This window comes from Leptosomus discolor, chromosome 22 (genome assembly GCF_034619465.1).
Source record: "Leptosomus discolor isolate bLepDis1 chromosome 22, bLepDis1.hap2, whole genome shotgun sequence".
NCBI classification, from domain to species: domain Eukaryota; kingdom Metazoa; phylum Chordata; class Aves; order Leptosomiformes; family Leptosomidae; genus Leptosomus; species Leptosomus discolor.
The window spans coordinates 2,194,051-2,221,327 of NC_141412.1; the positions used below are offsets into that span (position 1 = coordinate 2,194,051).

The 27,277-nt window shown below is 51.1% G+C and overlaps 1 protein-coding gene across 2 annotated transcripts in view; it reads left to right on the plus strand.

Moving 5' to 3' along the window:
• Positions 1–7,109: 7,109 nt before the first annotated feature.
• The window catches only part of ALG9 (ALG9 alpha-1,2-mannosyltransferase), a 32,895-nt gene continuing 12,727 nt past the window's right edge, over positions 7,110–27,277 (plus strand). Inside the window, exons 1-13 of one of the 2 annotated variants that reach the window (XM_086476756.1) lie at positions 7,110–7,210; positions 7,886–8,024; positions 8,220–8,354; positions 9,168–9,238; positions 10,144–10,232; positions 11,249–11,384; positions 11,733–11,820; positions 11,963–12,068; positions 17,215–17,337; positions 19,245–19,399; positions 21,634–21,763; positions 22,528–22,675; positions 22,998–23,127. In XM_086476756.1, the coding sequence (XP_086332882.1) occupies positions 7,110–7,210; positions 7,886–8,024; positions 8,220–8,354; positions 9,168–9,238; positions 10,144–10,232; positions 11,249–11,384; positions 11,733–11,820; positions 11,963–12,068; positions 17,215–17,337; positions 19,245–19,399; positions 21,634–21,763; positions 22,528–22,675; positions 22,998–23,127 (1,551 nt within the window). Of the gene's footprint in view, positions 7,211–7,885; positions 8,025–8,219; positions 8,355–9,167; positions 9,239–10,143; positions 10,233–11,248; positions 11,385–11,732; positions 11,821–11,962; positions 12,069–17,214; positions 17,338–19,244; positions 19,400–21,633; positions 21,764–22,527; positions 22,676–22,997; positions 23,128–27,277 lie in introns of those variants that run through there. The other variant, XM_086476758.1, reaches the window with a different exon arrangement.

Here is a 27,277-nt window from a genome sequence, read left to right on the forward strand (position 1 = left end):
AGCGTTGTGTGTTGTTTCCAGGTGCTCGAGCAGCGCCTGCGCTCGTTGCCGATCTGGAAAACGAGGCCTACGTCCTGTTGAACCTGGCGCTGTGTGTTACTGCAGTGCCTCTCACGAAGGCGGTGTGGACTTAAGTACCTGCGCGCGTTCTAAAACTGGAAATCCCTCTTAATGAAGACCAAGCACCTTCCCGTTCTGCGTGTGTGTAATGAAACCTCATTTTAAAAGGCAGAGCCTTTCTTCGCTAGGGTCCCGTGAGGCTGGACCTGATCTCCTCACTGATGGCAATTTGCTTTTCTTGCTTGTGTTTGCCCAGCGCCTCGTACTGGTGGCCCCTGCATGGAGTACACCGTAAGAGGGAGGATCTCCCTGTTGCCAAAGGCTGTGCACCGCCTGAGCACGGAACGCCCTCTCTGCAGGTGCTCGGTCCCTGCGGGGGGTCGGCGTGTGCCGGGTTGCCCCGTGCAGCCCGTCTCGGAAGGGAGGGGGTGCCGGGGTGCACCCGGTGGGGCCCCGGCCACACGCGCCAGCGGACGTTTTCCAAGTGGCTAATACGGACGGTGATCACAAACGGTGATCGCATTACTAGCTTCTAAAGGGCACTAACGGATCCTAAGGGACCGCTGGAGCGCCGGTGGCGCGTACGGTAGCTCCAGCAGGGGTAGCTGCTGACGGAGAACGCCGGTAACGGGCTGAGCTGCCGTAGTGTGTCGGATTGCACTGGGGAGGGGGAGCGGCAGCTGGGGACAGGTCTTTGAGCAGAAGTTGACGGCTCCGAGAGCCGAGGTCGTTGCTGACACTGCAGCGACTCCCAGGCCGCGCTGGGCAGTCCGCGGCTGCCGCACACACTGAGCAGCGCTACCGGAGAGCTCCGCCGCACGGCGGGGAGCGGGCCCGGCGGCTGCAGCGCGCGCGGGGCGTGGGCCCCCTCCCCGGGGCGGCGCGCGGGCGCCTGGCGGGCGCAGGGGCGCGGGCGCAGCCGTCGCGCGCGGCGGTCGCTCGCTGTCGCACGCGCGTGTGAGCGGGAGAGTCGCGCGCGTGTGTTGGAGGCGGGAGTTGCGCGCGCGTCTGCGAGGCGCAGAGCTGCGCGCGCGCCTGCGAGGGGCAGAGCTGCGCGCGCGTGTGTTTGAGGCGGGAGTAGCGCGAGCGTCTGCGAGGCGGGAGTTGCGCGAGGGTCTCTGAGGGGAGAGCTGCGCGCGCGGCTGTGAGGGGAGAGCTGCGCGCGAGTGTGTGAGGGGAGAGTTGGGCGCCTGAGGGGAAGGGGAGCGGGACCCGCCTGGGGAAGGGGCGGGCAGGGTCGGCGCCGCCTGGGGAGCGTCCGCGATCGCCTCGGGGCGGGCGGGGGTCGACCATCGCCTTCGTGGGGAGGGTGCGCGGTCGCCTCGGGGCGGGCGAGCGCCGGCGCCGTCGGGGAAGGGTCTTCGATCGCCTTGGGACGGGCGGGCGGGGGTCGACCATCGCCTTCGGGGGTCTGCGAGTGCCGTGGGGAGGGTTGGGCTCGGGCGCCGTCCCGTCCCGAAGAGGCGCACTGAGCCGTCGCCGCAGAAGGAGCCGAGGAGAGTCCAGTCCCCGCCGGAGGCGACCAGGAGCCCGGAGCAGCAGAGGACCGCTTCGCACTCGTCCCTGCAGGGAGCACCGGAGCACCAATTTCGTGAGGAAAGCCGATCTCCGAGGTTTTTTCCGGCGGGGCGGTGGGGGTTAGAGGGTCGGGCATAGGGGGTGAGTGTGGGAGGACAGCCGGGGGGGTCGGTGGTGCCGTGGGACGCTCCCTCCGGGGGTCGGGTGGTGCCGTGGGACGCTCCCTCCGAGAGTCGGTAGTGCCTTGGGACGCTCCCTCCGGGGGTCGGGTGGTGCCGTGGGACGCTCCCTCCGGGGGTCGGTGGTGCCGTGGGACGCTCCCTCCGGGGGTCGGGTGGTGCCGTGGGACGCTCCCTCCGAGAGTCGGTAGTGCCTTGGGACGCTCCCTCCGGGGGTCGGGTGGTGCCGTGGGACGCTCCCTCCGGGGGTCGGTGGTGCCGTGGGACGCTCCCTCCGGGGGTCGGTGGTGCCGTGGGACGCTCCCTCCGGGGGTCGGGTGGTGCCGTGGGACGCTCCCTCCGGGGGTCGGTGGTGCCGTGGGACGCTCCCTCCGGGGGTCGGGTGGTGCCGTGGGACGCTCCCTCCGAGAGTCGGTAGTGCCTTGGGACGCTCCCTCCGGGGGTCGGGTGGTGCCGTGGGACGCTCCCTCCGGGGGTCGGTGGTGCCGTGGGACGCTCCCTCCGGGGGTCGGGTGGTGCCGTGGGACGCTCCCTCCGAGAGTCGGTAGTGCCTTGGGACGCTCCCTCCGGGGGTCGGGTGGTGCCGTGGGACGCTCCCTCCGGGGGTCGGTGGTGCCGTGGGACGCTCCCTCCGGGGGTCGGTGGTGCCGTGGGACGCTCCCTCCGGGGGTCGGGTGGTGCCGTGGGACGCTCCCTCCGGGGTCTGGCGTCCCTCTCGGTCCTGACCGCATTCTGCTGCCGAGGAAGCAGCTGGTGGAGCAGACAGGAGGCATCCATCGTGTGGCACTGCGAGGCAAGAGCGAGCAAGAAGAGGAGCAGAGGAAGCCCGGGCGACCGAAGCAGAGGAAAGAGAAAGGCGCTCTGGGCAAAGGGGCCTCCCTGTCACCGGGGCTGTGGGCACATCAGAGCAATGCCAACACCTTAGTGCCCTGGCTGGCTTTGCACTGGGCGACCTCCCTGTAACCAGGGCTCGGGTCTTTGGCCTTTTGCCGTGTTGCCCAATAGTTTGGCTGCCCGGAGAGAGTGGCGACCCTGTAAGGAGGGTGAGAGCCACCGTCTCCGCACCCGGAGCGGGGGGGGGGGGGGGGGGCGGGGGGGGGGGCGGGGGGGGGAAGCTCCTGAAGACGCGGTGTTGTGCTGCAGCCAGGCCGGCCGGCCCGTAAGTGGGGCGCAGGCGGGAGCCTCGGGCTCCGTGGGGCTTGTTGGCAGTGCCGAGGCGAGGGGGACCGCCCTGTAAGCAGGGTTGTGCGCGTCCCCAGCGCTCGGCGGGAGGTGCTCGGAGGGACCCCCTGTAATCAGGCGGGTATCTCTGGCCCCGGCCTTTCAGAGGCGTGGGGCCGGGATGCGCGGGGCTGAGCACGCCCTGCCCTAGGTCTCTTTCTCTCTGCTCTCAGCCCCCGGAGCAGCTTGGGAGAAGGAGAGCCGTGGGGAAAGGCGGGAGGTGGGGGGGAAGGGGACTGTTCTGGGCATCAGGGACATGCCTGCAAGTGGGGCCCGGGTCCTGCCCGGGCGGCTCTGGCGCTGGGAATCCTTTTTGTGGCCTTGAGCCGGGCCATTGCTCTGGAAGAGGGGCTGGGGCCTTTGTTTTTTTTTTCTCCCACCGGGCACCATTGCGGGGAGAAGGGTGGGTCTAACGGGGCTGAGCCCGGGGGGGTAGACGGTGGCGGGGGGGTTAACGGTGGGAGGGGGGAAGGGCGGCTGGGGGGCGGGGGGCGCTGTGGGGACCTCCACCCGGGGGCTGGCGTCGTTTTCTCCTCCGGGCGGGGGAGCTGGTGCTTGACTGCGCCTTCGTTCCTTGTTAGCGGGTCCCGGAGAAGAAACACAGGGCATCATGTGGAACTGTGAGGCAAGAGCAACCGAGAGGAGGAGGGGTGGGCTGAGCAGGGGGAAGGCGCTTTGGGCAAAGGGGCCTCCTTGTCACCCGGGCTGCGGTCACACCAGACCATGGCCAGCACCTTTGATGCCCTGGCTGGCTTTGTGCTGGGCGACCCCCCCTGTAACCAGGGCTCGGGTCTTTGGCCTTTTGCCGTGTTGCCCAATAGTTTGGCTGCCCGGAGAGAGTGGCGACCCTGTAAGGAGGGTGAGAGCCACCGTCTCCGCACCCGACGGGGGAAATGGAGCTCTCTGGACCCCGAGCCCCCCCTGTAAGCAGGGGAGGGCCCTTTGGCCGGCCGCGGCGGCTTTCCGCCTGCTGGCGGCCTGGCCAGCGTGACCCCCGGGAGTCGGGGCGCGTCACTGCTTTTGCCCCTTGGCCACCCGTGAAGCCCCTTGGCGTGTTGAGGCCCCTGTGGCCTCCACGCAGCCCGGGGGGCAGGTCTGAGGCTCTCCTCTCCTGCTCGGGGGTAGGGATGGCTCCCCAGATTTTGGCTGCACAGAGCTTGCTCCCTCTTCTGGGAAGTTTTTGTGTGTCCTTGTCCTTGTCCTTGTCGTTATCCTTGTTGGTGTGAATGAGCTTGTCCTTTAGGCCTCTGTTAAAATTGCTGCAGCTTAGCTTAAACTTCCCAGGAGGGAAAGAGGGGCTCTGTGCAGTAACAGGGGGGTCCCCTCCGAGCAGCCCACGAGCGGAGGGAGCGCGCGGGCTTGCCCCTTCTTTCTAAGGACGGAGCGAAGCCGCTTAGTCGTAGTGCGGGCAAGGGGACCCGCCTGTAGCCAGGGCCGGGGTCTGCCTGCGTGGCTGCCTGTCCTGCTGGCGACCTGCCAGCGTGACAGCCCTGCAGTCGGGGCGTGTGTCACGAGCCGTGGAGCCCTCTGTCCCCCTGTGTCCCCAGGAGCAGCCCCAGGTCCCTGTAAGCAGGGCTGGGGAGGCTGCTTTAGGCAGCCAACAGGAACGAGCCCTCCCTCGCCCTTTTGAGGGTGCAGGTTGAGGAAGTGCTGTGCCGGAGGGCGCAGTCCCGCCTTTGGCGCGGCTTTTGGCTGGGGTGACCTCCCCGCAGCTGGGGTCGAGGTCGCTCCCTGGGCTCCTGAAGAGAAGAGGAGAGGTGGTGGTGTGCTGCAGCCAGGCCGGCCGGCCCGTAAGTGGGGCGCAGGCGGGAGCCTCGGGCTCCGTGGGGCTTGTTGGCAGTGCCGAGGCGAGGGGGACCGCCCTGTAAGCAGGGTTGTGCGCGTCCCCAGCGCTCGGCGGGAGGTGCTCGGAGGGACCCCCTGTAATCAGGCGGGTATCTCTGGCCCCGTGGGGCCAGGATGTGCGGGGCCGGGCGTGTGCCCCGGCCCCCCGGCCTTTGGCCGTGGAGCTCCTCTGCCTGGCTGTTGAGTCTCGTTCCTGTTGCTGCGGGGGAAGGCTGAGCTCTCTGGCCCCCCGGGTGTCGACCCGCCTGTACTCAGGGTCTGGGTCGGAGAGCCTTTGTGCTCCGCTGGCAGCCTGCGTGGGGTGACCGCCCCGTTAGCGGGCTCCACAGGGCTTGTTGGGAGTGTCGAGCTGAGGGGGACCGTCCTGTAAGCAGGGCTGTGCATGTCCCCAGTGCTCGGCAAGAGGTGCTGGGAGGGACCCCCTGTAGGCAGGTGGATGTCCCTGGCCCCAACCTTTCAGGGGCGAAAATTTGGAAGTCGTGTCTTCTTGACACAGAATTGGAATGTCTTCTGAAAGGGGAGGGAACGGCGCTGAGCCAAGTACCTCCCCCGGTGCCCTACAAACCATCCCAAAAGCACCGAGGATGCTCTTGTTTGACTGCAGCCCCGGTGACAGGGGAGTCCTTTTGCCCGGAGTGCCTTTCTTTTTCCCATCTTCGGCCCGCTGCTCCTCCTCTTGCTTGCTCTTGCCTCACAGTTCCGCACACGATGGATGCCGCTTCTTTCTTTCTTCTCTGGGAGCTGGTTCCCGGGAGGGAGGGAGCAGTCAGGTGCTGGCTCCCCCGCCCGGAGAACAGGGGGGCGCCGGCCCCCGGGGGGACCTCCCCGCAGCGCTTCCTGACTGCCGGCTGCTTTTCCCCCCTCTGCCCTCTGCTGCTCGGGGCTCAGTCATCTCAGACCCGCTTTTCTCCCTGTGTGGTGCCTTCAAGAGCAGAGGCCCCAGCTCTGCTTCCAGGGTGGTGGCCCAGTTCAGGGCAAGACAAGGGCTTCCCGGTGCCACGGCTGCTACCTGGGCCCTGCTCGTAGGAGCCTCCCCCATCCCCGGGATGGGCCCCTGCCCGCGTGCTTCTCTTTCTGCTCCCGGGGCCGAGAGCAGACAGGGAGGGGGCGAGGGCACGGCAGGGCAGGAGATTCAGGGTGGCAAGCAGCGCTTGCAGGCCCCAAGCGCCAGGCACTTTCCAGCCAGCTGCTCCCCAGTGAAGCGGCAGCTTCTCCCAAGCGATGAGGAACCCACCTTGGGGAGTTAGTTCTGCCCAAGCCCCCAGATCCTCCTGGGAAAAGCCCTGGCCAAAGTCACCGGCCGCCGCTGCCGATCCCCCTGCCTCCAGGGCAGAAAGCGCAGCCTGCGTGGGGCGACCGCCCCGTTAGCGGGGTGCGGGTCAGGGTGCCCCCGAGTCGGAGAGAAGGAGCCTGTAAGCCCCCTGTAAGCAGGGCTGTGCGGCCTCTGTGGGCGCCGCTTCCCGTGCCCGGCTCCCTTTGCCCAGGGTGCTCGCCTCCAGCACCGCCTGGAACGCCGGGGCGGCAGCGGTGGCGCCGGGGGATCACCGGAGCGCCAACTCGGTGAGAAAAGCCGATCTGCGAGGTTTTTTCCGGGGGGGGGGGGGGGTGGGGGTGTAGGTGTCACGTGTCAGTAGATAGGGGTGGGTGCGGGCCGGGCCGGGCCGGCGTCCCGCTGTCCTCCAGGCGGAGGAGCGGGGCCGTCTCAGTCCTGACCGCGTCCTCCGGCTTTCGCTGCAGCTGCTGCTGGAGAAGGACCGGCGGGGCAAGAGCGAGCGAGAGGAGGAGCGGCAGCGGACTGAAGAGGAGGCAGGAGGAAGGCCGTCGTGGGAAGGGGATGTCCCTGTCCCCAAACGGCGTCTGCCCCCGCCCTTTTCCCAGCTCTGCAGGGCTGGGGGAACCCAATAAAACGCTTTCGCCAACCGTGTGCTCCCGTTCAGCTGCTTTCCGGCCCAGCTCTGCCGGACAGGGAAGGGGGCCCGGGCTGGGGGGGAGAGCGGCCGCCTCGCAAGAAGCGCTGCCGTCGCGAGTGGTGGGCGAGGGCCCCTTATTCTGGGCCAGCTGTCCCCGCACAGCCGCGTCTCTGCACCGGGGCCGCGGCCGACACGGGGCCGCCGGCGTCGGGAGACGCGCGCAGTCCTTTGCAAGAGCGCGCGTACGGCCGCCCGCGCACGCGGCGCGGAGGCGCGCCCCCGTGCCCATACCCGGCATGGCGGCCGGCGGCCTCGGCGGTGCTCTCGTTTCGTCCGCTGGCGGCAGGGAGCGGGCGCTCGGCTTCCCGTACTCGGCATGGCTGCCAAGGGGGCCCGGCAGCGGCCGCGGGCTGCAGGCGGCGCGGAGTCGGCCCGGCCGCGATCGGAGGCCGCGGTGGTGGAGGAGGCCCGCCTGGAGTAGGTGTCGGTGCGGGCGGCGGGGCCGGCGGCGGGGCCGCGGGGAGCCGGGACCGGGCGGCATTGGGCGCCGGGCGCGTGTCCCCTTACCCGGGCTGCGCGCGGCCGCCTGGCGGGGCGGGCTCTGCGGCCGTCACTCGGACGGTATCGCGGCCGTCCCCCGGGGCCCGGCCGCCCCGACGCCGGCGGGGCGGTGTCAGTTGCGAGCGGCCGCCCCGGTAGCTCCTCGCTGCCGGGTTTTTACGCGTCGAACCGCCCGCCCGCCCGCATCGGGTGGCCGCGGTGGGTCCCCAGCCGGGTTGGCGTGCGTTGGGGAGATGAGCCTCCCCGGTCTCTCTTCGGTGGGGCTCCTCCCGGGCCTGCGGTAGCGAGTGCGTGGCCTTGCTCTCTGCTGCTGGGGGGAGCAGGGGGAGGTCCTGGCGCGCTGTCTTGCAGCGGTGGGCTGAGCACTCGGGGCCGTTGCTCGGGTGTGGTGAGGGAGGATGGTGGCGCTTCCCTGGGAGGGGACTGGCATCCCCCAAAGAAAGCGGGGAATGAAAGGCTCGTCTGGACTTGCACCGTGACAGAGACGCAAATATGCGTGTCAGTGCTTTGCCTAGCTTTGTCACATTGCTGGTCTCGATCTTGTTACCGAGTCTTCGTGGTGCATGTTTGTGTTTTTTTCCTTTGGGCTAGATCATCCGTGAGCAAAGCAGGACAAGTTTGGGCTCCTGAAGGATCAACAGCTTTCAAGTGTCTCATCTCAGCCAGGTTCTGCGCAGCTCTCTTAAGCAACATCTCTGATTGTGATGAGACGTTCAACTATTGGGAACCAGTAAGTGGCTCTCTTTCCTTGGAAGATACTTGGGAATTTGGAGTTGGCCTGGGCAAATGCAGGTTGTCTAGCACCTTGTGCTAGTCTCTGTGTTTCAAAGGGAAATTTTCTCACTCGAGAATTCAGAGGTGGGAAATGCAAACCTGTCTACTCTGTGTGATGCATATTTATTTACGTGTTCAATCTGCGTTGTAGACCCACTACCTCGTTTATGGAAAGGGGTTTCAGACATGGGAATACTCTCCAGCCTATGCCATCCGCTCCTATGCTTACCTGTGGCTTCATGCCTTACCAGCCTTGTTCCACGCTAGAGTTCTACAAACTAACAAGGTAAATCAGATGTGTGAAACCTTCTTTTGTGATGCATAAACATGCCTTTAGTCTGTGCGGAGCAGCTGCTTTGTTTGTTGCCAGAGGTAAGAGAGTTGTGTTTACAACACATTAATTTATGTACAAACCCTGACCTCCCCGTAAGGATTTGCAAGGGTCTGTGAGCCGACTCAACGGGCTCCAAGGAAAAGTGATCAGACAGTTGCAGGTAAATGCTGTCAGGCTCTGGTTTGATTGAGAAGGTGTCCCAGAGGGGCTGGTAGCGCCTTGGCCTTTTGGGTGTGTGCAGGCCTGGGGACAGTAACCTGGCAGTCGTGGGCTCTCACTCACCCCTGTGAGTTTCATCCTGATGCTTTAGAAGCCCGTATTGTTTTCTATGCCAGCTGTCGATGACTGTTTTGATTATTTTTTTTTCTTCAATAAACTCTAAATTAGTATTTTGCAAGGGATATTGCAAGCTGAGCTCTCAGAATTGTCAAAGAAAAAGCACCGAATGTGCATTCTGCTTGGGTATCTGTTGCCATACTGGGCACGTTTTCCACATAGCACAAAAGAAAAGAGGGGTCGTTCTGGTGAGTTCGGTGGACTGCGTTCACTTTCCGCGTTGCAAAGGGCTTCAGCGTTAGAGGGCTAGGCCTTGAGCTGCTGGCGTCTTCAGCATCCATTGGTGTGGGATCTGGGTTTACAAGATCATTCACCACCACCAACCTTGCTCCGTCCTGTTCAGAACTTTTGTTCTTGGGATCGACTTGGCGGTAATAGGTGCGTAAGCTTCAGTGCAAACCTTGTTCAGACTCTGACTATGTCTCCTAGGTTCTTATCTTCTATTTCCTCCGATGCTTCCTGGCCTTCCTGAGCTGCATTTGTGAACTCTACTTCTACAAGTGAGTATTAGAAACCGTCCACAGTGAATGTTTTAGAGCGATGTGAGACGCTTAGGCGGTTACTGCCACGGGAAATACACTCTGGAGCTCATGTGTGGATGTGTCTGGTAAATTGGGCCGCTTCACAGTGAACCTCGACAATATGTGTTCTCACGATAACTTAATGAAATACTGGTCAGAATTCCACTGTTAGGGCAAAACTGTGTTCTCAGATCTGCCACCCACGTCTCCAGTGTTTTCTTGACTGCACTCGTTTTATCACTGACACCAGCAAGCAGTGTGGGAGTGTTGTAAACTGAGTTCTGCTGGAGGAGACACTGGTGCTGCGTTTGCTTATCATCATAGTGAATCGTAGTGGAATACGTTGATTGTGGCTGTCTGTAATGTATCTGCCAGTGGTGTTTACGTCCACTAAAAGCAGTAGCCCGAACGTACAGTTATCTTGTCTAAGACGGGTTTTTATTTTTACCTGCTGCCTCTTCATTTGTGGCTTTCAAACTCTTACCTTGCGTGGCTTTTCTGTTGGCATCAGTCCGGTTTTAAGAATGTGAGCTGTGGCTTCTTGCACAATGGGATTTTGCGAGGGGTGAAAATCTTAGGTTGATGTTGCTACAGCAGTGCAGATTCTCCAAGTTCCTGAGATCAGCACGAGCGCAACTGACACTGGTAGAAGCGAAGTCTCTTCTAGAGTTTTGCACTAGTGTAACTTACGAGATCTGAAGTCCCAGGCCAGAGGCGGTTACGCAGCTCCTTGGGTTGCCTTTGGTGGCTGAGTAATGAGAATTGCCCACCTTAAAGCTGTCAGGGTGCTCCATGGATTGTTTGTGGTTCTGCATGCACTGGGTACTGTTCTTTTACGTTCTGAGGATGTTTTTGTGGTATCTAATTCTCTCCTGCTTCCTTAGGGCGGTGTGCAAGAAGTTTGGGCTACATGTGAGCCGGCTGATGTTGGCCTTCTTAGTACTCAGCACTGGAATGTTTTGCTCCTCGGCAGGTAGGTCTGCTTAGCAATGACCCGGACAGTTATTTTGTCCGTAGAAACTAAAGACAGGTCCAGAGAGGAACGAAAATCCACAGCAGGGAAATACCTTTCTGGCAATCGTTTGTTGTATTCTGCTGCAAGTATTTCTCATGGCAGGTGTGATGACAGAAGAAGTGTTGATTGAAATTATGTTCCCTGCATCGCTCTCTTGTATCTTTCCACTTCCAGGGCATGTTTGCATTTATTGCTGCCTCCGTTGCCCCTCTGCAATGAGCCATGCCTTTTAAACAGGGTCCTGGCCTGCCTTCCCTTGAATGGATTTTAATCCGAGGAAGGAGGCTCCTGTTTTCTCATTGTCATTTACCTTTGTGTCCTGTCCCATCTGGCTCGTTGTACGCGTTTGCCTAGCTAACCGCTCTTCTAAATCTGAAAGCTTCTAAAGCACCTGCTGTAGGTATTGAGTAAAGTGCAAAGAGAGACTTTGAGGAAAGGTTTTCTGTATCGTGTGTGTACAGAACCTTAACAGGAAGTACCACAAGTAGGAATGCTGAGATTTTCTATTTTACCCTTTTTTTGTTTATGGTCAGTGGAGAAAGGACTTTCCCTTCCGTGTTTTGGCAGTGTCGTAGGTCTCCGCATGCTTCACTTACTTCCCACCAATCTCTGCCCAGTTGTTTCAGAGACTGTACCCAGTCAGCTCACATTTTTTGCTGCCACTTGGGCAGGTTCATTTCGTTTTTTTTTCAACCTAGCAGAGTATAGGTGGTGCACCAAGTGTTACAAATGGTAACTGTGGATGCTGTCAACTGCTGAGTGACGCTGAGGAAAGAGGCGTTCATACTTGAAGGAGGTATTTCTGGTCTTGGCAGAACAAGAAAAAGAATCCTCTTTCTTTTTTGCTTTCATTGAAATTAGAGTGTCCAGTATAGCATCCCAGCTCTGATGGAAAGAATGAGAGATGATTAGCCTCGTGCCGTTCTCCCACTATGGGAAAGCTGTGCTAACCCCTTTCTTTCCTTGTGTTGCAGCTTTCCTCCCAAGCAGTTTCTGCATGTACACCACGGTGATTGCCATGACTGGCTGGTATATGGACAAGACCTCTGTAGCAGTGCTGGGGGTGGCTGCTGGAGCCCTTCTGGGCTGGCCCTTCAGTGCAGCTCTTGGGTAAGGAGAGGAGGGCTCTTGAGTTTTGCACTTTCTCTAACATTTCTTGGCTGGTTGGGGAGAATGTGGGGGCTGGAGAGCTGGAGGAGGAAACTAACAGGAACTGAGCTGCCAGCCTAGTCCAGGATCATAGCTGCAGGCTTCCATAGCCTGATTTCTTGGGAAGGTTTCCTGACCCTGATATACTGACAGTAAAACCTGAGTTGGACGACTGGAATATGGACTAGAAGCAGAGCCCAGTGAAGTGATGGTTCTCTTCCAGCTACTGCCCTGCTTGTTTTGAAGGGGCAGGAGAACCTGCAGTGGGGAAAGACAAAGTCTCCAGTTGATATCTCGTCTCTCTTTCAGGCTTCCTATTGCCTTTGACTTGTTGATATTGAAGCAGAGGTGGAAAAGTTTCCTAAACTGGTGTGTGGTGTCATTGATCCTGTTCTTGGTAAGTGCCTGTAACAACACAAAGAGGGAGTGGATTTGGCTTGCGATAGAAGGGGTGGATTCCATTAAGAAGATCACGTGGAGCTTTTGGGCAGTCCAGCCAAAAGCTTCTGGCACTTTAAATAATAGATTCTTTCTTCCAGGTGCCCTTGGTAGTTGTGGACAGCTATTACTATGGGAAGCTGGTAGTTGCACCTCTCAACATTGTTTTATACAATGTCTTCACCTCTCACGGACCTGATCTCTACGGTGAGTTTAAGATAACAAGACAGGAAGGGAGTCGGCGGTTTTCTTGCTAGCGTCTTGCTACCGTGACCCACCAGGTCTCGATTGCCAGTCCTGTTTCTGACGTACATTTAAAGCAGAACCAGCCTGCAAGCTCCAGAGGGCTGCAGCTCCAGCTTTTTGCCACAGGATGTCTCTCTCGAGCTGGGAATCCCGAGGCTTTTGTCGGTTTTCCCCGCGCTATGAGTTCAGCTGCTTTTGTGCCCTTTTCAGTTCTGTAGACCATCGTGACATACCTCAGCGTCACAGCAGGGAACTGTTAGCAGTAAACGTGTCTGGATGCTACGCGAGTGCAGTGGGCACAAGTGATACATGTGTGCGTTTGTCAGCTTTAATTGAGTTCTTGGCTGTTGTTCCTCACAGGCAGGGTGCAGAACCTTGGGAAAGTGGGTAACAGCGCAGAATCCATAGTTCTTTCAGTTCACATCGGGTCGCTGCAGACTTCTTGAATCCGTGCTGTGCCTTGGGAATCTCCTTGCTTATTGGCAGTGTATCGTCTGAGCTTTGCTGGCAAACAGAATCGGAGGTTACCATAAAGGCACCTAATCTGCAGGCAGATCGTCTGCCTATGAAGTGTTCCCTGGCACAGGCCGTTTAGGATACTGTGTGACCCAAATCTCAGGTCTGAACCTTGATGGCAATGCTGTGTTGTTTGTTTGGGAGCTGCCGCTGCACTGAGTCGTTCATATCATGTAGTTCTAGAGCTGAAGAGTAGGAAAGTATTGTGTTACTAGCAGGGCTTCAGAGGGGCTGGCGGAGACTTCAGGGAGCTTAAGGTGCAGGGTCCCTGCGTCATCTCTGCCATCTGTTTAAGCCCTGTCAGGATATTCTCGGAAGGATTCAGCAGTAGTTAGCAGCAAGGCTTGCTCTGGCAGTGCCCTGCAGGACATATTTGTTGGTTCGTTTGAAGGGCTGTTTTGGGTGGTGCTGATTTGTTACTCGTGCTGCAGCACAGCGGGGCAACAGCTGCTTTGCCATAGTTCCTCATCTCTGCGGGAAGGCTCTGAAGTCTGTTGCTGTGAATTTTCTGTACGTAAACTCCAGGCTCTGTTGCTGATAGGTTTTGGCATGGGCTTTTGCCTGACCTTTTCCACACTGGTGTGTGAGTTGTTTCCAGAAGCCTCCAGGGACTAATCTATTCTGAAGTGTTTTATTCATAGTGACATTCGTAGAACATCCTCAGGCTAGTAAAAGAGCCTGCTTGAAATTGCTCTTTAATGCCATGTGGCCAGGACAACGCTTTGTGTTTAGAGAGCTTCAAAACACTTGGGAAAAATAACACTACCAGGGGAGATGAAAGGCTGGCCAATCCCTTTTGGCTTTGGAGATGGGATTTCCCAGCTGCCACATGACGGGAGCAGGAACTGCTGGAGGTTGCAGAGTCATCAACCCATATCATCTTCAATGGAAGCACCACAGTATTTTCACTTTTGCCTGCAGACTGGAGTTCTGGAGACAAGCTTCGATGTATTTCTTGTTTTGTCTTTAGCAATACGCTGCTTCTGGATAAATACAGTCTGCGAAATGAGTATTTCCCTGGGGCAATTACATTTCTACAGCCAAGGGAAAGTAGCTTCAAAGCTGTATCCCTAAGCCTGATTCTGAGGCTTTGGGATGCTTTCGTGTACATGTGTTCTAAGAACAAATGGTTTGTGACAAAAGTTTTGTCTCAGTTCCTGTGATCAGAGCCTTGGCTGTGACTTGTAGTGCAGTGTCAGTTTGGGAAGCTTTGTTCAGCTTGGGCAGAATGTGCTGGAGCTGTTTATATGACACTTTGCTCTGTTGAGTCCCGGTTCTTAAATAGAGTGAAAAAAAATGAAATGCAGAAAGCAGATTGTTTATTATACTAGCACTGAATCAGACTTGCTTAGAATGAGGGCTGTGACTCATGGTGAAATTATTGTGGCTTAGTTACTGCTAAACAGCTGAGCTACAGTTCCTGCCTGCGTGCAGGCTTTTAGCCTGTGACAAACCTAGGGTGGGGCACCTTAGTTTAAGCCAATTTTACAACTCCTCTGCTTTGTTCTGAGCCACCCTTGCCATTGATGTGGTCAAGCTGCGGCATGGTAGCTTGTTAAGTTCTATTAACTTGTGTGTGAGTTTGATTTCTAGAGTAGCTCCCAGAGCCTGTCACAGAACACAAAGTTCAAACCAGTTTCTGGCTCAGTGTCTGGCAGTGCTTCCAGCTGGTTATCCCCATGGAACCATAGTGCCATGAACTGACGGGGCCACAGGGTTCTTGCCACTGCTTTCATCAGTCTCTCTCCTACAGCCTACGTGCGCTCAGCTCTAGCACATGGGATACTTGCAGGAAGTTAAATCTTCTGTCATGGTCCAAAGGCGATGCTGTGGAAGCATGTTCCCATCAGTACTGTGCATGGAGAGTTCTTTAGTGTCCCTCCCTGCTTGAAAGACATTGTTCTGGGCCAGGACTTCTTGTATGCAAAGAGGTTGTTCTGTTTTTACATTGCAGTTCTTTCTCAGGTCACCTTGAGTCATTACGGATAACAAAGAATAAAAGCATTTTGTCCTGGGAGGCGTTGAGACTGAATGCCTCTGAATGAGTGAGTCGTCACAGTGACCAAGCCTATTGCTTTTTGCCTGGTGTCTGTGAATTATTTGACTTGCTTGGGTAATGCACTGTTCTCCTCTGTTGTGGTTTTTTTTTTTTTTTTTTCTAATCTCCTCACCCGGAGAAGAAAATCCCTCCTTGGAGAAGGAGGGGTGGTTCCAGTGTTTAGTTCTTAAGGGCAATTTAGTCACACTGCAAAAAGTAGCCTTTTTGTTAAAACTGTGCTTCAGTCGGGCTGACCTCTTTCTTAGCAGAGTCCCTGAGGACACCTTTGGGCCTTTAAGGCTGTATCTGGATTGTGGAGGAAGTGTGCTTCATTAAGTGTCCTTCATTCCTGAGTCCCAAATCAGAGACCAGACTAGAGAGACCAATAATTTTCTTTACTTTCCATAGCAGCCAGGGCAGGTAGAAGGGTGACAGTATGGTCCCTGGTACTGTGCTTTAAAGATTCGTGACTGGGCTGGGCTGTGCAGCTTAATTGTAGCCGGAAAACACTGCAGGGTAACAGTTTATACCAGTTTAAGAAGCTTTCTATCTCAGCCTGGCATCTTCTGTGATAAAGTGTCTGTGGTTTATAGCAGTGGGAGTGGGGAAGCAGGCTATGGAATCCAGTTCCAGTCCTTTATAAGGAGAGGCCTTGGTGTTCCACAGAAGTAGTTACTAGAGTGGTCTAACCAGTGTTAACTCTGCTGTAAGTCTTTAGAAACCTGTACTGTTGTCTCAGAAGAGAATCTGGAGGTAGGTGGGCTGGGAAGAAACCAAAGCCTTCTTTACACACACTGTTTCTGGGTGTCCACTGGAAGTTTTACAGTATGATACCCCAGTCTGCCTCAGGTTTTCCCTCACAGACATATCCCATATCAGCAGCCCTCATTTCTAAGAAGGATAGTACGCTTCAGTCCTAAAATGATCTGCTTCCTGCACATGTTCAAGATCTGTCACAGTGATCATTTAGAATTGCAGTCCTTAAATACAGAGAGTCACCAACAGAGTCTAGAGAAGGAGGAAGGGAAGTTGGCAGTATTGCAGTGTTGCTGTACGGATAACTTTGTCACGTCCATCACTTAACATGATCTTTCAATCTATCATGTCCCATATTCAGCCTTTCACAGGCTAAGGATTGTGCTCATGTGGGACTTGCAAGAATTATGAGGCAGGTGAAGGGAGAAAGGAGGTGAATTTCTAATAATTCACTCCCTTAAGGCCCCCTACTCCCCAAAATCCAGATCTGTAATTGCTATTTGCTTTCAGTGCTAATAGCTAATGGTTTCCTAAATGAACCTCAGTTGCTTGGACTTGGCCTTAGTAACTCCAACGACATTTCTGACGTTACTAGTGCAGCTTCTAGTGATACTTAGCTGTAGGAGCTGCAGAGGTTTCGGGTTTTCCTTGCTGCTTTTCAGTTGTCTGATTAATTTCAACATGGACCCTATTTAAGTGGCTCTGATTGCAGGAAATTGCTGCGGCATGTGACACATGTCACAACAGCATGGTGATTAAAGCCCCCGCGTGTCATTTACTGACTGATTGAGCTAATCACAGTGAGAGAGTGGCAAATGTGTGGAGAGGAACTGGCATTCCTTATTGTTCAGGATTTTAAGCATCCTGAGTTAAGAGTCCAAATAAATGACAGTTGGACTGGAATTTCTTTCAATTTACATCCTATGAAGCTTGCAGCCAATACCCAAGTATGTCATGTTAGGATTGCTCCTGTCTGAAGCTACACTGTAAGAACAAATTGAAGTGGGGACATTTTAAATAGTGTTGACTCTAAGGAGGTACCAAAACTAGCATTTGGATAAACTTCAGTGGTGGAGTCTTTGTGGGATGAAGTGTCAATGTGAACTCTTTATCTTGTTCCTCTTTGGTACATTTTCTGTTTCTGCCAACATGGAGTATACATCATCACTCCAGAATTGTAATGATTTCTTATTAACATTGTGTGGTTTTGTGTTACTCTTCCGTTACTCCTCTGCAATTAGAAAGAATGAATTTGGAGTCGAATTTCCTAGTTCTACAAGTTTCTGCCTCTACTTTCTTGTTCTGTAGGCTTTCTTAATGCAAGGGTATCACAGAACACTCCTGGGCAAGGCTGACTGCTAGAGTGGCTTGTGATTCATGAGCACCAGATGTGGTATTGACTATGACCCAGTGAAAAAGGAAGGAGGAAAATAATTTCTGAAAAGGAAGACAATGAAGTTTCTTGGGCAGACGTGACTGTGAGATACTTTGTATGGCTATTGACTTAACTCTCATGCCACTGTTATGGCAGTTTTATGGTTGAGGGGCAGAACCATAAGACTGCTTTGAGATGGCTCAGGCTTATTCCATGGGGCTACAACCTTTGTCCAGCTGTAAGATCTTCTGTCCACACCCTTTCCATTCTTTGGTTCCAGTATGCTTGCAATTGGGAGAATTGATGTTTGCTGCTGATTATTTCAGTCTGTGTCAGGCAGAGAAGGAATGAAGCTGCTGTTGCATCTAGATCTCATACATGCTTGTATTTAAAAACTCTTGTTTGTTTTCCTTATCCTTTAGGTACGGAACCCTGGTCCTTCTATTTCATCAACGGCTTTCTGAACTTCAACGTGGCATTTATTTTGGCGCTGCTTGTGCTGCCACTGACTTGTCTCATGGAGTGTCTGCTTCAGAAATTTCATGGTGAGTGCGAGACAGCAGTGAGAGCCAAGCACAGGCAGCCCGATCTCAACCTTGTTACTAAAGGGAAGAGGTTGCCTGCCAAAGAGCAGCTTTCCTTTATTGGAAGTGAAACCAGGTTCAGGGAAAGTCTTTGGCTTAATAGGAAGTTCCTAGAGCTCATTACTCAGTTCAGTATTGACCCCACAATGGAGTTGCTGTGTAGAAAGAACATGCAGTGTGATGCAGCTACTTATGTGCTGTCTGCAAAAGGGCAGAAACATGTTTTTCTCTTTAAGGATGATTCCTGTGTTCCCTGCCTCCACCTCAAGAAGAACAATGTGTTATCAAGGCTACACTATCCATACCTACAGTAAGCTTAACAAGTTGTATGGTACATAACCTTCAACCAGACATGCAAATGCATTAGAAATAGCCCCGTCAGAAGTCTTAAGGGGGAAAGAAACTATGTACTTATTGTTGTTTCCATCTTATCTGCAGCTGGAAGTGGTAGCCTTTAGAGTTATTTGGGGAACCTTTTGCTGGCTCTTCCATTATTACTTTTTTAATACCACTGCCAGAAGGTTTTCTGCAGCAGCTTGAGAGAACAGAGTTATTCCTTTATGATTGTTGGGGCTGATCCTACAAATAGGCATCCTCTGGTCTCTGCACCCACCACCCATGTTGGGACTGAACCTGGACTCTTCTGTGCACTGTGAAAGGCACTCTTCAACTTGCAGGATTGAGCCCTGGCAGGACAGTCTTACTACCCCATGCTTTGGGAAGTGTCCCCATAGGTGTGGATATACTGAGTAGAGAAAGGAAGCACCAGAATATTCCCCACTTCACGTTGGGCTTTCTCTTAAATAAAATGACATCAGTTTAAACACATGACATTTGGCAAGTGACTCTAGAGAGGAAAAAGGTGTTGAGGAAGTGTGAATTCTTCTCTGCTGTTTTCCTAAGGAAGATTTATAAAGTGTCAGCGGCAGCCTCCAGATTCATCATTGCAGTTAGTGCTTCGCTCTCTGATTTTTTTATGGAATACAAGAAGCAATAACATCAGAATCCTTGCTGAAAATGCATGTTAACGGGCATTTGCTTATATCTGTTCCTTGGATATGACTGACATACTGTCAGAAATCAGTAAAAGCTCGGTAGGAGATCCTGTAAATGCAAGATTTCCTGCTGTTCACTTGGTGTTCTTGTACTTAACAGCAGGAGCAATTCTGCGAAGTGCTTTGTTCTTATTGTCTCTGAAATGCCGTTAGCTTAATTGCTTAACTCTGCTGTTGGGAGTAGCAAGGGGGCAGAAAAGGGACTGAAAATTGTCAGGCACTGTAGAACCCTCCTCAGTGTGACTAAAATTCAGGGTAATTGTTGTTATTTTTGAATTAGTTATTTCCTCCGTTAAGCAGAAGGTGCCCGAGAGACCTCTCATGCTGTTATTTTTGAAATGAAGCAATGAAGTTGTGGAAACTTCAGCCGCTAAACAACCGTTTGTAAGTGGAAGGGTAGGTCCAGAGGAGATCCTTTCTAAACTTTGTATGTATAGCGTAATACACAGCAGGAAATCTGGTACTTCTGACTACCCGTTTAGACATATCAGTTCTTGATGAGTTTTGTCTCTTGCTTGGATTCAGTAATGAAGTCCCTTATTTTCTGCTTTTGGTCTTCTAAAGTCTGTTGGAATTGTTAATACTGTAGGAATCTACAAAAATTCTCTGATCAAAATTCTATACTGACTGTTTGGACATGTTACCTGGATTTTAGCAACCCGGTTGCTCAGACCGTGGTGCATTTGTGTCTGAAAGCAATGCTTTGGGTCTGAAGAATGGGCTTTTGAATACGAGATAGGATTGTACAAGAGGGGGAATAGGATAACCCCTCGTTCTTACGTTACTGCATCGCTGAACGTTTGTTTCTTTCAGTTCAGAATCTGGGCCGTCCCTACTGGCTGACACTAGCTCCTATGTACCTTTGGATCATGATTTTCTTCAGTCAGCCCCACAAAGAAGAACGGTTTCTCTTTCCCATCTATCCCCTCATCTGTCTCTGTGGTGCTGTGGCTCTGTCTGCTCTTCAGGTAAGTTTTAGCGGAACATGTTTTAAAGAGCTCGTACCTTTAGGAAGCATAACTGCTAGCTGACTTCTTTAACATTGCTTCCCAAAGTTTGGGAACATCTGCAGAATATCGGTGTCTGTGACACCATCTACAGTGATTACACAGTCCAGGACTGTCCTATGCGTAACTTTTGATCATCGTCTTTAATCTGTTAGCTGGTACAGTTTTCATTTTTGAACCACGTTTCATGGGTAGGTGTTGAGATTCTGGAAGCAAAATGCACAGCTGTTCTAATGCTGAAGTAAGAGTGTGAGTGTGTGTGTGTGTTGCTGATCTCACAAGCTAAACCATAACCTTCCTGTACAAGTTGGTTGAGAGTGTGTGGTAAACTATTACCCGTCTGTAAGATGTGATGTAAAAGCAAAAATATTTGGGATTTCCCTCCGGAGTGTCGTACAGAATGAGCTCGTCCAATAAACTTGGACTTCAATGCAGACTGCTCAACCGCCCAGCAAAAAACCCATCAAATTTCACGTCTTTATAAGGTGATCACATTAAGAGCTTGTTCAGGGTTGTGTGAAGTAATAAATGGCTGAGAATATTTCTTTGCCACTTATTATTCCATGATGACTTTGAGTTGCTCCCCTATCCCAAGTGCGAATTTCTGGTGAGGAGCAGTTGTGATGTTGTAGTACCAATACAACACAACATCCAAGAGATGCGATGAAGATTAGTAACTTCCTTATAGCATTGTGCCTCCTTTGTCTGCTGTTAAGCAAGCTTTAAGAGGCAGGAATGTGTGTGTGTAGGAAATGCATTTTGTTGTATCCTAGTAGGAATCCTTCACTGATTTTAAAAAGGAAAAGGATCTTGTTTAGGCAGCAGGAATTGTTTTGGACATTTGGAAGAGCCAAAAATTGGATGTTTAGTAAATATCACTTGAAACACTTCATAGAGTAAAGCACTAATATAGGTTGATTTAAACCTTCCCAAAGCTCAAAATTATTAATCTTTCCTCTGTTAAAGAGGTTTGGGAATGCAGTCACTAGTCCCTGTTAGAGCCCGTTCCAGCTGTTTGGACTCATTCTGCTATTGCTTCTTTGTCCTGCTACGCACCACTTGCTGGCTGTCTCTGTCCTGGGCTCCCCACCAGCATTGCCTGCACCCCTCAGATCACTCTTGCTCTTCCTCTGGTCAGTTGCTGCTGTGACTGTTGACCTACCATCGTTGCTGATGCTTTGCAGTGCTAAGCTGGAGCACCCCAGATGAGTTTCAGTCCTTGCATTCATACAGGATCAAGCTCTGTATTGTCAGCAGTTTTATGGCTCTGACTGAGAATTGCCATGTGCTGTCAGAACATTCATCAGAGGGCAATTGTTTGAGACCTTTGCCAAATATAGCTTTAGTCTATATTTCTGTCCTGCGTATTTTAACACTATTTGGTTTTGTCCAGTACTTAGTATCCAGCTGAGAATTTAGAACTGATTGCCCGCTAGTAGTACAAGCTTGTCAGAATCTGCTTCTCCAAACCACGTGGATCTGGCTGTTATGAGAAAAATGCAAATGAGACAAGAGGAACAGAAACCAGATTAGGATAGGAAGTACATCATGACTCCTGCAGAAAAGCCGAGCAGGAGGGAGGGACCAAGTCAAGTGTTGGATGTAGTTCCTCCTGGGTATTTCCAGAAAGGCTTTTAAATTAGAAGAGCCTAGAGGGCTTTTCTTTTAACAGTTTCAGAGTGGCTTTTGTTTAAAGGTGGATGCAGAATGTGCTGTGTGTTCTTTAATCCGCTTCAAAGCTGTAGTTTGTGCAGACAGGGTGAACAACCATAGGTCACTTGGTAAATCTGGGTCATAGAACTTCTGTTAGAGAGGAAGTCAGTCCAGCATTGAAAATTAAGTCTGTCTATGTAGGGAAGTTCTACAGAAGTGTCTGAAAGGGACAATTGCTGCTGGCTCACCTGGGAACAACCAAGCTGAAACCCTGGTAGAGAGCACTTCACATCTTGACTAGAGGCCTTCCTAGGGAAAAGAGCTGAAAACGTCTTTAAATGCCCTCGATTATCAGTTAGGAAATGTGGCTGAACCGTGTGAGTGTCTGTGCATTTTTTATGGGTCCAAATGAAAAAATGAAGACCAAAGATCTGGTGGGAGATGCAGGTACTGCTGTAAAGTCCTTATGAAAAACAGAATTTTGCTAAACATATCAGAGTTTGAGTAATTTTATATGATCTTTTTTTTTAATCTTTCCTCAGAAATGTTACCACTTCATATTCCAGCGTTACCGCCTGGAACACTACACGGTCTCCTCCAACTGGCTAGCTCTGGGCACTGTCTTTCTTTTTGGCCTTTTATCATTGTCACGCTCTGTTGCCTTATTCAGAGGTTGGTATTTTAGATTTGTTTCACGCTTTCCTTGGTATTGGTCTTGGCAAGCCTTAAGGCCGGCCAAAGTTGTGCTGCTTTGACAGCACAATAGAAATAAAGAACCTCCAAATTTTGGATGTTGTGGTTGCAGGGAAAAGAATAAGTTCTAATGGTCACCGTTAATGAATGATTATACATGTGTGTGTGTATGTATATGCATGTTCATACATGTATGTATGAACATAGGTATCTATTCATGCATGTATGAATGTATCACTAGAATTATATCAGTTAAAATTCTGCTGCCCTTCACCTTCAGCCAGTACAACTATACTGATATAAAACCTGTAGCCAGACTAGTATTAAAGCAGATACTTTTAACTTTCAAACATACGCTCTCACTTGAAAAAGCGTTTTCCCATGTAAAACTTGTAATTAGATGCGTGTGTCCTTAATGAAGATGGGTTAGGTATCGTCCTTAAGTACTTTCTTGAGTCAGAGCCATGCGGTGAACCTTCCCACCTCATCAATATTTTTTTGCTTGATGGTAGCCATTGATAGTCAGGACAGGAGAATGTGAGTAAAGGTGGTGGGGTACAAGCACTTCTAAAAGGAGGGGGCGCTTTGGAATCCAGCCACTTTTTAGCATAGACCAATTGATTTATTCAAGAAGTTATTGGTTAAAAAGTTACGTATGATCAATTTTTTGTAGTCTTTCGAAAGCAGTCATGTAAATAGCACCAATTTCTTTAGCATAGTTTACAACTTTCTGCCTTTCGTAGGCTACCACGGGCCCCTGGACCTATACCCAGAATTTCACAGGATTGCTACTGACCCCAGCATTCACACTGTGCCAGAGGGGAGACCGGTTAATGTCTGCGTGGGAAAGGAGTGGCACAGATTTCCAAGCAGCTTTCTCCTGCCAGATAAGTAAGTTGTTTAACGTCAAAGGTACAATTTGGTGAGATTCATAAGGAGGGGCATTTTTCATAAGAAGCATTTATGGGAGTAACCTTCAAGACCTTGTCTCTCTGTTGATACCAGCATATCCAAAACAAAGGATTCTGAAGTTTGTTGTCAGCAGATTATGCTGACCACAAGCTACTGAAAATTTGTAGTGTAACTGCTCCTCTAGCAGGACTGTCTACCGTCAGGAATGAAGTGTCCTTGGTTATGCTTTTGATTTTCTCCACACAAAATGTTACTAATTCCTGCATTTTCCCCCTGGGCTTTCTGACATTGTTCTCTGCAGTTGGCAGCTCCAGTTCATCCTGTCAGAATTCAGGGGCCAGTTACCAAAACCGTTTGCCAAGGGACCAATGGCCACACGGATCATTCCCACTGACATGAATGACCAAAACAAGGAAGAGCCATCTCGATATGTAAGGATTATGTTCCTGTTTTCTTTCCCTTACCTTACTGTATAAATTTTACTAATATAATGCCTATGATTGGGTCTCCCCATTTTGTTTCCTGGGGACCATACAAGTTATGGAACGAAAACGGGCTCTCTGCAGCGCTTGGAAATTTCCCCATTTATGTGAGTGGTTTCTGTTTGTGTCTCATCTGCCTATTTTTCATTTAAAATCATCATCATCATCATCATCATCATCATCAAAAAAAGAAGCAGAAGAAGTAATGATTCCTAGTCATTACAATTTTGGGTTTAGTATAGTGTGTTACTGTGATCACAGGAAAGCGAAATGAATCAGTAGTTTGAAATCCCCCACAGAAAATGTTTGTCACTGAGCAGGGATTGAAATTTTGCTTTGTACTTTCCTTTCTTTTTAAATATAAATGTATTCATCATATTTGCAACTGAGAAGGAGGAGCTTAATTTGGAACTTCACTGAAACAATTGCATCAGTGAGTTCAATAGGAATCTGTTAAGATAGCGTGTACTGGTATTATTAATCTGTTACTTTTTCTGGTTGTGTTGCGTTATGTAAACAAAACCACTGCACACGTATGAATATTTTAAAGTTATTGTCAGCTGACTTCTTTAAAATTATGTAGCAGGTTAAATCTTAGCAGTGCACTAAATATTATTCTTTGCCGTGTGCTAGATATTTAGTCATCCTTTCTTTTTTGTCCTAAGGATTGAATGAGAGGAACTGCCAAGAAATGCGTAGTCCTTCCTTCATCCTGTCTTAGCACCTTGGAGGATAGCTTTCGTATGTCCATTGGTATATAGGATGCACTCACATGTAATGGACCAGGTCTCTGGTTTACGTGAGTGGGTCTGTCTTGGAGACAGCAGACTAGTTTGTGTGCTTATGCCTGTTAGACATTGTGTACAAGCACTCGTGATCCGCAGAAGTGGATGGAAGGCAGTACTATTAACCTGGGAGCAAACTGTGTGGGAGAAAAGCAGGGATCAATATTCTGGGTTGAAGCTCTCTTATTTTGAGCCTTATTATGTAGTTACTGGAAATGGGAAGGAGGCGTGTTCCCACCTGAGAGAAGCTGTCTGCTGCAGTGCATTTAATTTACGAAATCTTTAACTGTGGCATATTTTTAGCACAGACAGCTGGCTAGTGCACAGCCTGTGACTAATGGAGCAAACCACACTTTTGTTTCATGGTTGTTTCTTAATGTCACCCTACAATTTTGTTATTTCTCATGCAAGCAAAAGGGACCAGGACATTAGAAATTAACTACAAAATGTGAATTTGAAATGATGTTTTAAACCTTTTACTTCTGGCCTGCTAATAACACCAAGAGAACAAGATATTTTCTCAAGTTTATTGAGCTTACGAGTGCAAGCATACACAGATTTAAAAAAAGAAAAAAGGCGAGCACTGGAAAGGACCATCATAGAGAACAATCTAAATAGAATGAGTCTGTTGGTCATTTAAAGGGGAGAAAACAAATGGTTCAAAAGGATTATGTGAGCCATGGACAGCTTAAAACCAATTAATGTCTGCAGAAATAGGAGTGATCTCTCTGTTTCAAGTGTAAGTATTTATTACTGCTCTGCTTGAAAATTGAAGAGTAAATCTCCGTGTTTCTGTTGCTATGAGACACTGGGGAAAAGAATGATTTGATCTTCTTGTTTTGCAATTCTTCCTTCCTTAATCTTGTTGAACAGCACTTAACTTGTACCTGTCCTACTGGGGAGATGCATTTGTCTCTGAAACTACTAAGAAAGAGATAAGAAGTATTATTTCTTACAAGATGTATCCAAGTACATTAGGATTAGGAACAGTAGATTAGGCCTAAAAGCTGAAACTGTTAAAACCTCCTGATTTCAGAGGAAGTTTTTAAAAATTAATTTCTTTTCACTTCTTTTCCAATTCACTTTAGCTCTGTTTTGAACCGTAGGAACCACCTGAAGCTTGGTCTCATTTTTGGAATGTGGATCTGAGTGATCAGTAAAACATCTCTGGTTTTGCTCGAAACAGTTGAACTTTATCTGTGGTAAACCAGACGAGCTCCTTATTATGCTCTGTGTGGCCAGGCTAACGTCCATCCGGACACCAGTGAGAGACATGTGGCTGCAGCAGTACAGCAGCAGGCTGTGCCCTTAGCTCCATCTCTGTACTATACTGTGCCCAAATGTAGTTCTCCACTACTTAGCATAGCGGTTGCATCAAATAAAAAAAGAGTAGGAGGAGGAAAAGGAAAGGAGAACAGAAGAGGATGGGATGTAATTTAGAAATTCCTTGCAGCTCCGTTCACTAAGACTGACTTCTTTCTACAGATAAACATTTCAAGGCCTGCACACCACCAAAGTCTTGTGTAAATCCCCAGATAAACGCGTAGGTGCTGGGTTGGCCCTCTGACCAGGATGAATATTATTCTTGGCTTCAGTGTAACTTGTAAGAATGCACTGTGCTCTACTTGGAATGGTAGAAGGGAAATCTGTCTTTCACCTGGCAGATAATTCATATGCGCTGGAAGTGCCAGCCCTTTTAGGGGAGCATTTAGGATGAAAGAAGTGAGATCCGTCTTAGTGCTGGAGGCAGTAACTTGTCTTTCTCAGAATTATTCTACATCACTTACTTACAGAAAAACTCGGTTAGTGGTTTGGGAGTCTTTTTGCTAATGAGCCAGAACCTCTCTCAGGGCCTGAAATGTTCTTCTCATACAGTGCGAGAAGTGGATTCAACATTCTTCTCAGCTGAGCTTCCCATGGTGTAATTTCATTTACCACTCAGTTGTGATGCCACGGAGCCATCTGGTATCCACCTAATTAAATTGTTTTCGGCCTAAATTGTTACAATAAACCCCAAAGGTGCTTCAGAAAAGTGAATTCAGGCATGTCCGAGGAAGTTTGCAGTAACATTTTGTGGGAGAGCAAACTGAAATAGGGGATCCCTGAAGGAAAAGTTTGAGGGCGTAAGAATAAGACATAGTCATCCTGGAGAATCTCGGATGCCTGCATTTAAGATAACTGATGGGTAGAGACCTTTGCAGACCTGACTTAAGGAGCCTTAGCTCATTTGGCTAATCCAGCTATAGCTGCCCTGCCTTTTCCTTCACCTTTTCAATGTGGCAAACTTACACAGTGACTCTAAGGAATTTGTTTCCTCGCTGAAACACCTGGTCATCAACGCATTATCTTTTTATTCTGACTTGATGAGATGTACACACTGTTGTGCAGTCAACAAGACACAACTGTGTATGTTGTGTTCTGCCACTTGTAATTACAGGGAAAACTGCCACTTGGGAGAGCTGGTCTCCTAAGGAATGCTTATGGATCTCTCATAAAGGTCACTGGCCCTCTGTGTAGAAGTCAGTGAAACCGAATGGACCAGGACTTGTTGCTCCCCAAACTTGATGATGTTCTTCCACGAGGCACATAGCGTAATAATGTGAGTCCTCTTCCTGATAGGGTCCTTAGTCTTTCCCTTCGAGCCCCTGTTGCCCTGACTGCAAAAAAAGAAATAAATCTGAAGGGGTCTGTCATTTTACAAAGATCAGTGGTGATCTGACCTTGCAAGATCTCTCCTGTAGCCTGCGCATTGAAAAGCTTGTGCATGAAAAAGGCAAGATTGCAATCTGTATTCTGTTCAGAGCCCCTGAGGGATGAACAAGGACCACGAGCTTGTGTCGCCAGCTGAGAGACGATTTTTTTGTGTGTGCACTGTTGACAGGATCTGTTTATGATGCTGGGGCCATGGAGCCTGTTTCTAGACAGTAATTCAGCACAGTGATTCGGTTTTGTTGCTGTCTTCAGAAAAAACTTCTAACCAGTTCACACTGAGATGCATGATGGAAGTTCTCAGCCTAGCACAAAAATTTCCTTACGTGTCACTTAGCCTCCTCGTGAATTTCTTTCCTGAAAGTGCAGTGGGATCTGCAGGGGTACCTGTGAGGAGTGGGGAGAAGAGGGCAGGAGGTGGGGCCTATTAGTCAGAAAGGACACAGGATATTAATATAAATTAATAGTACAGCCTGTTCTTATCCAAGAGCACTCTCCCCAGCAGGAAGGGGAAGGTTGCATAATGCAAGTCTCCTGAGGACACTGCCCGCAGCTCCTTTAACTAGGAGGTCACACACGTAATTCATTTCTGTGATGTTGCTTCC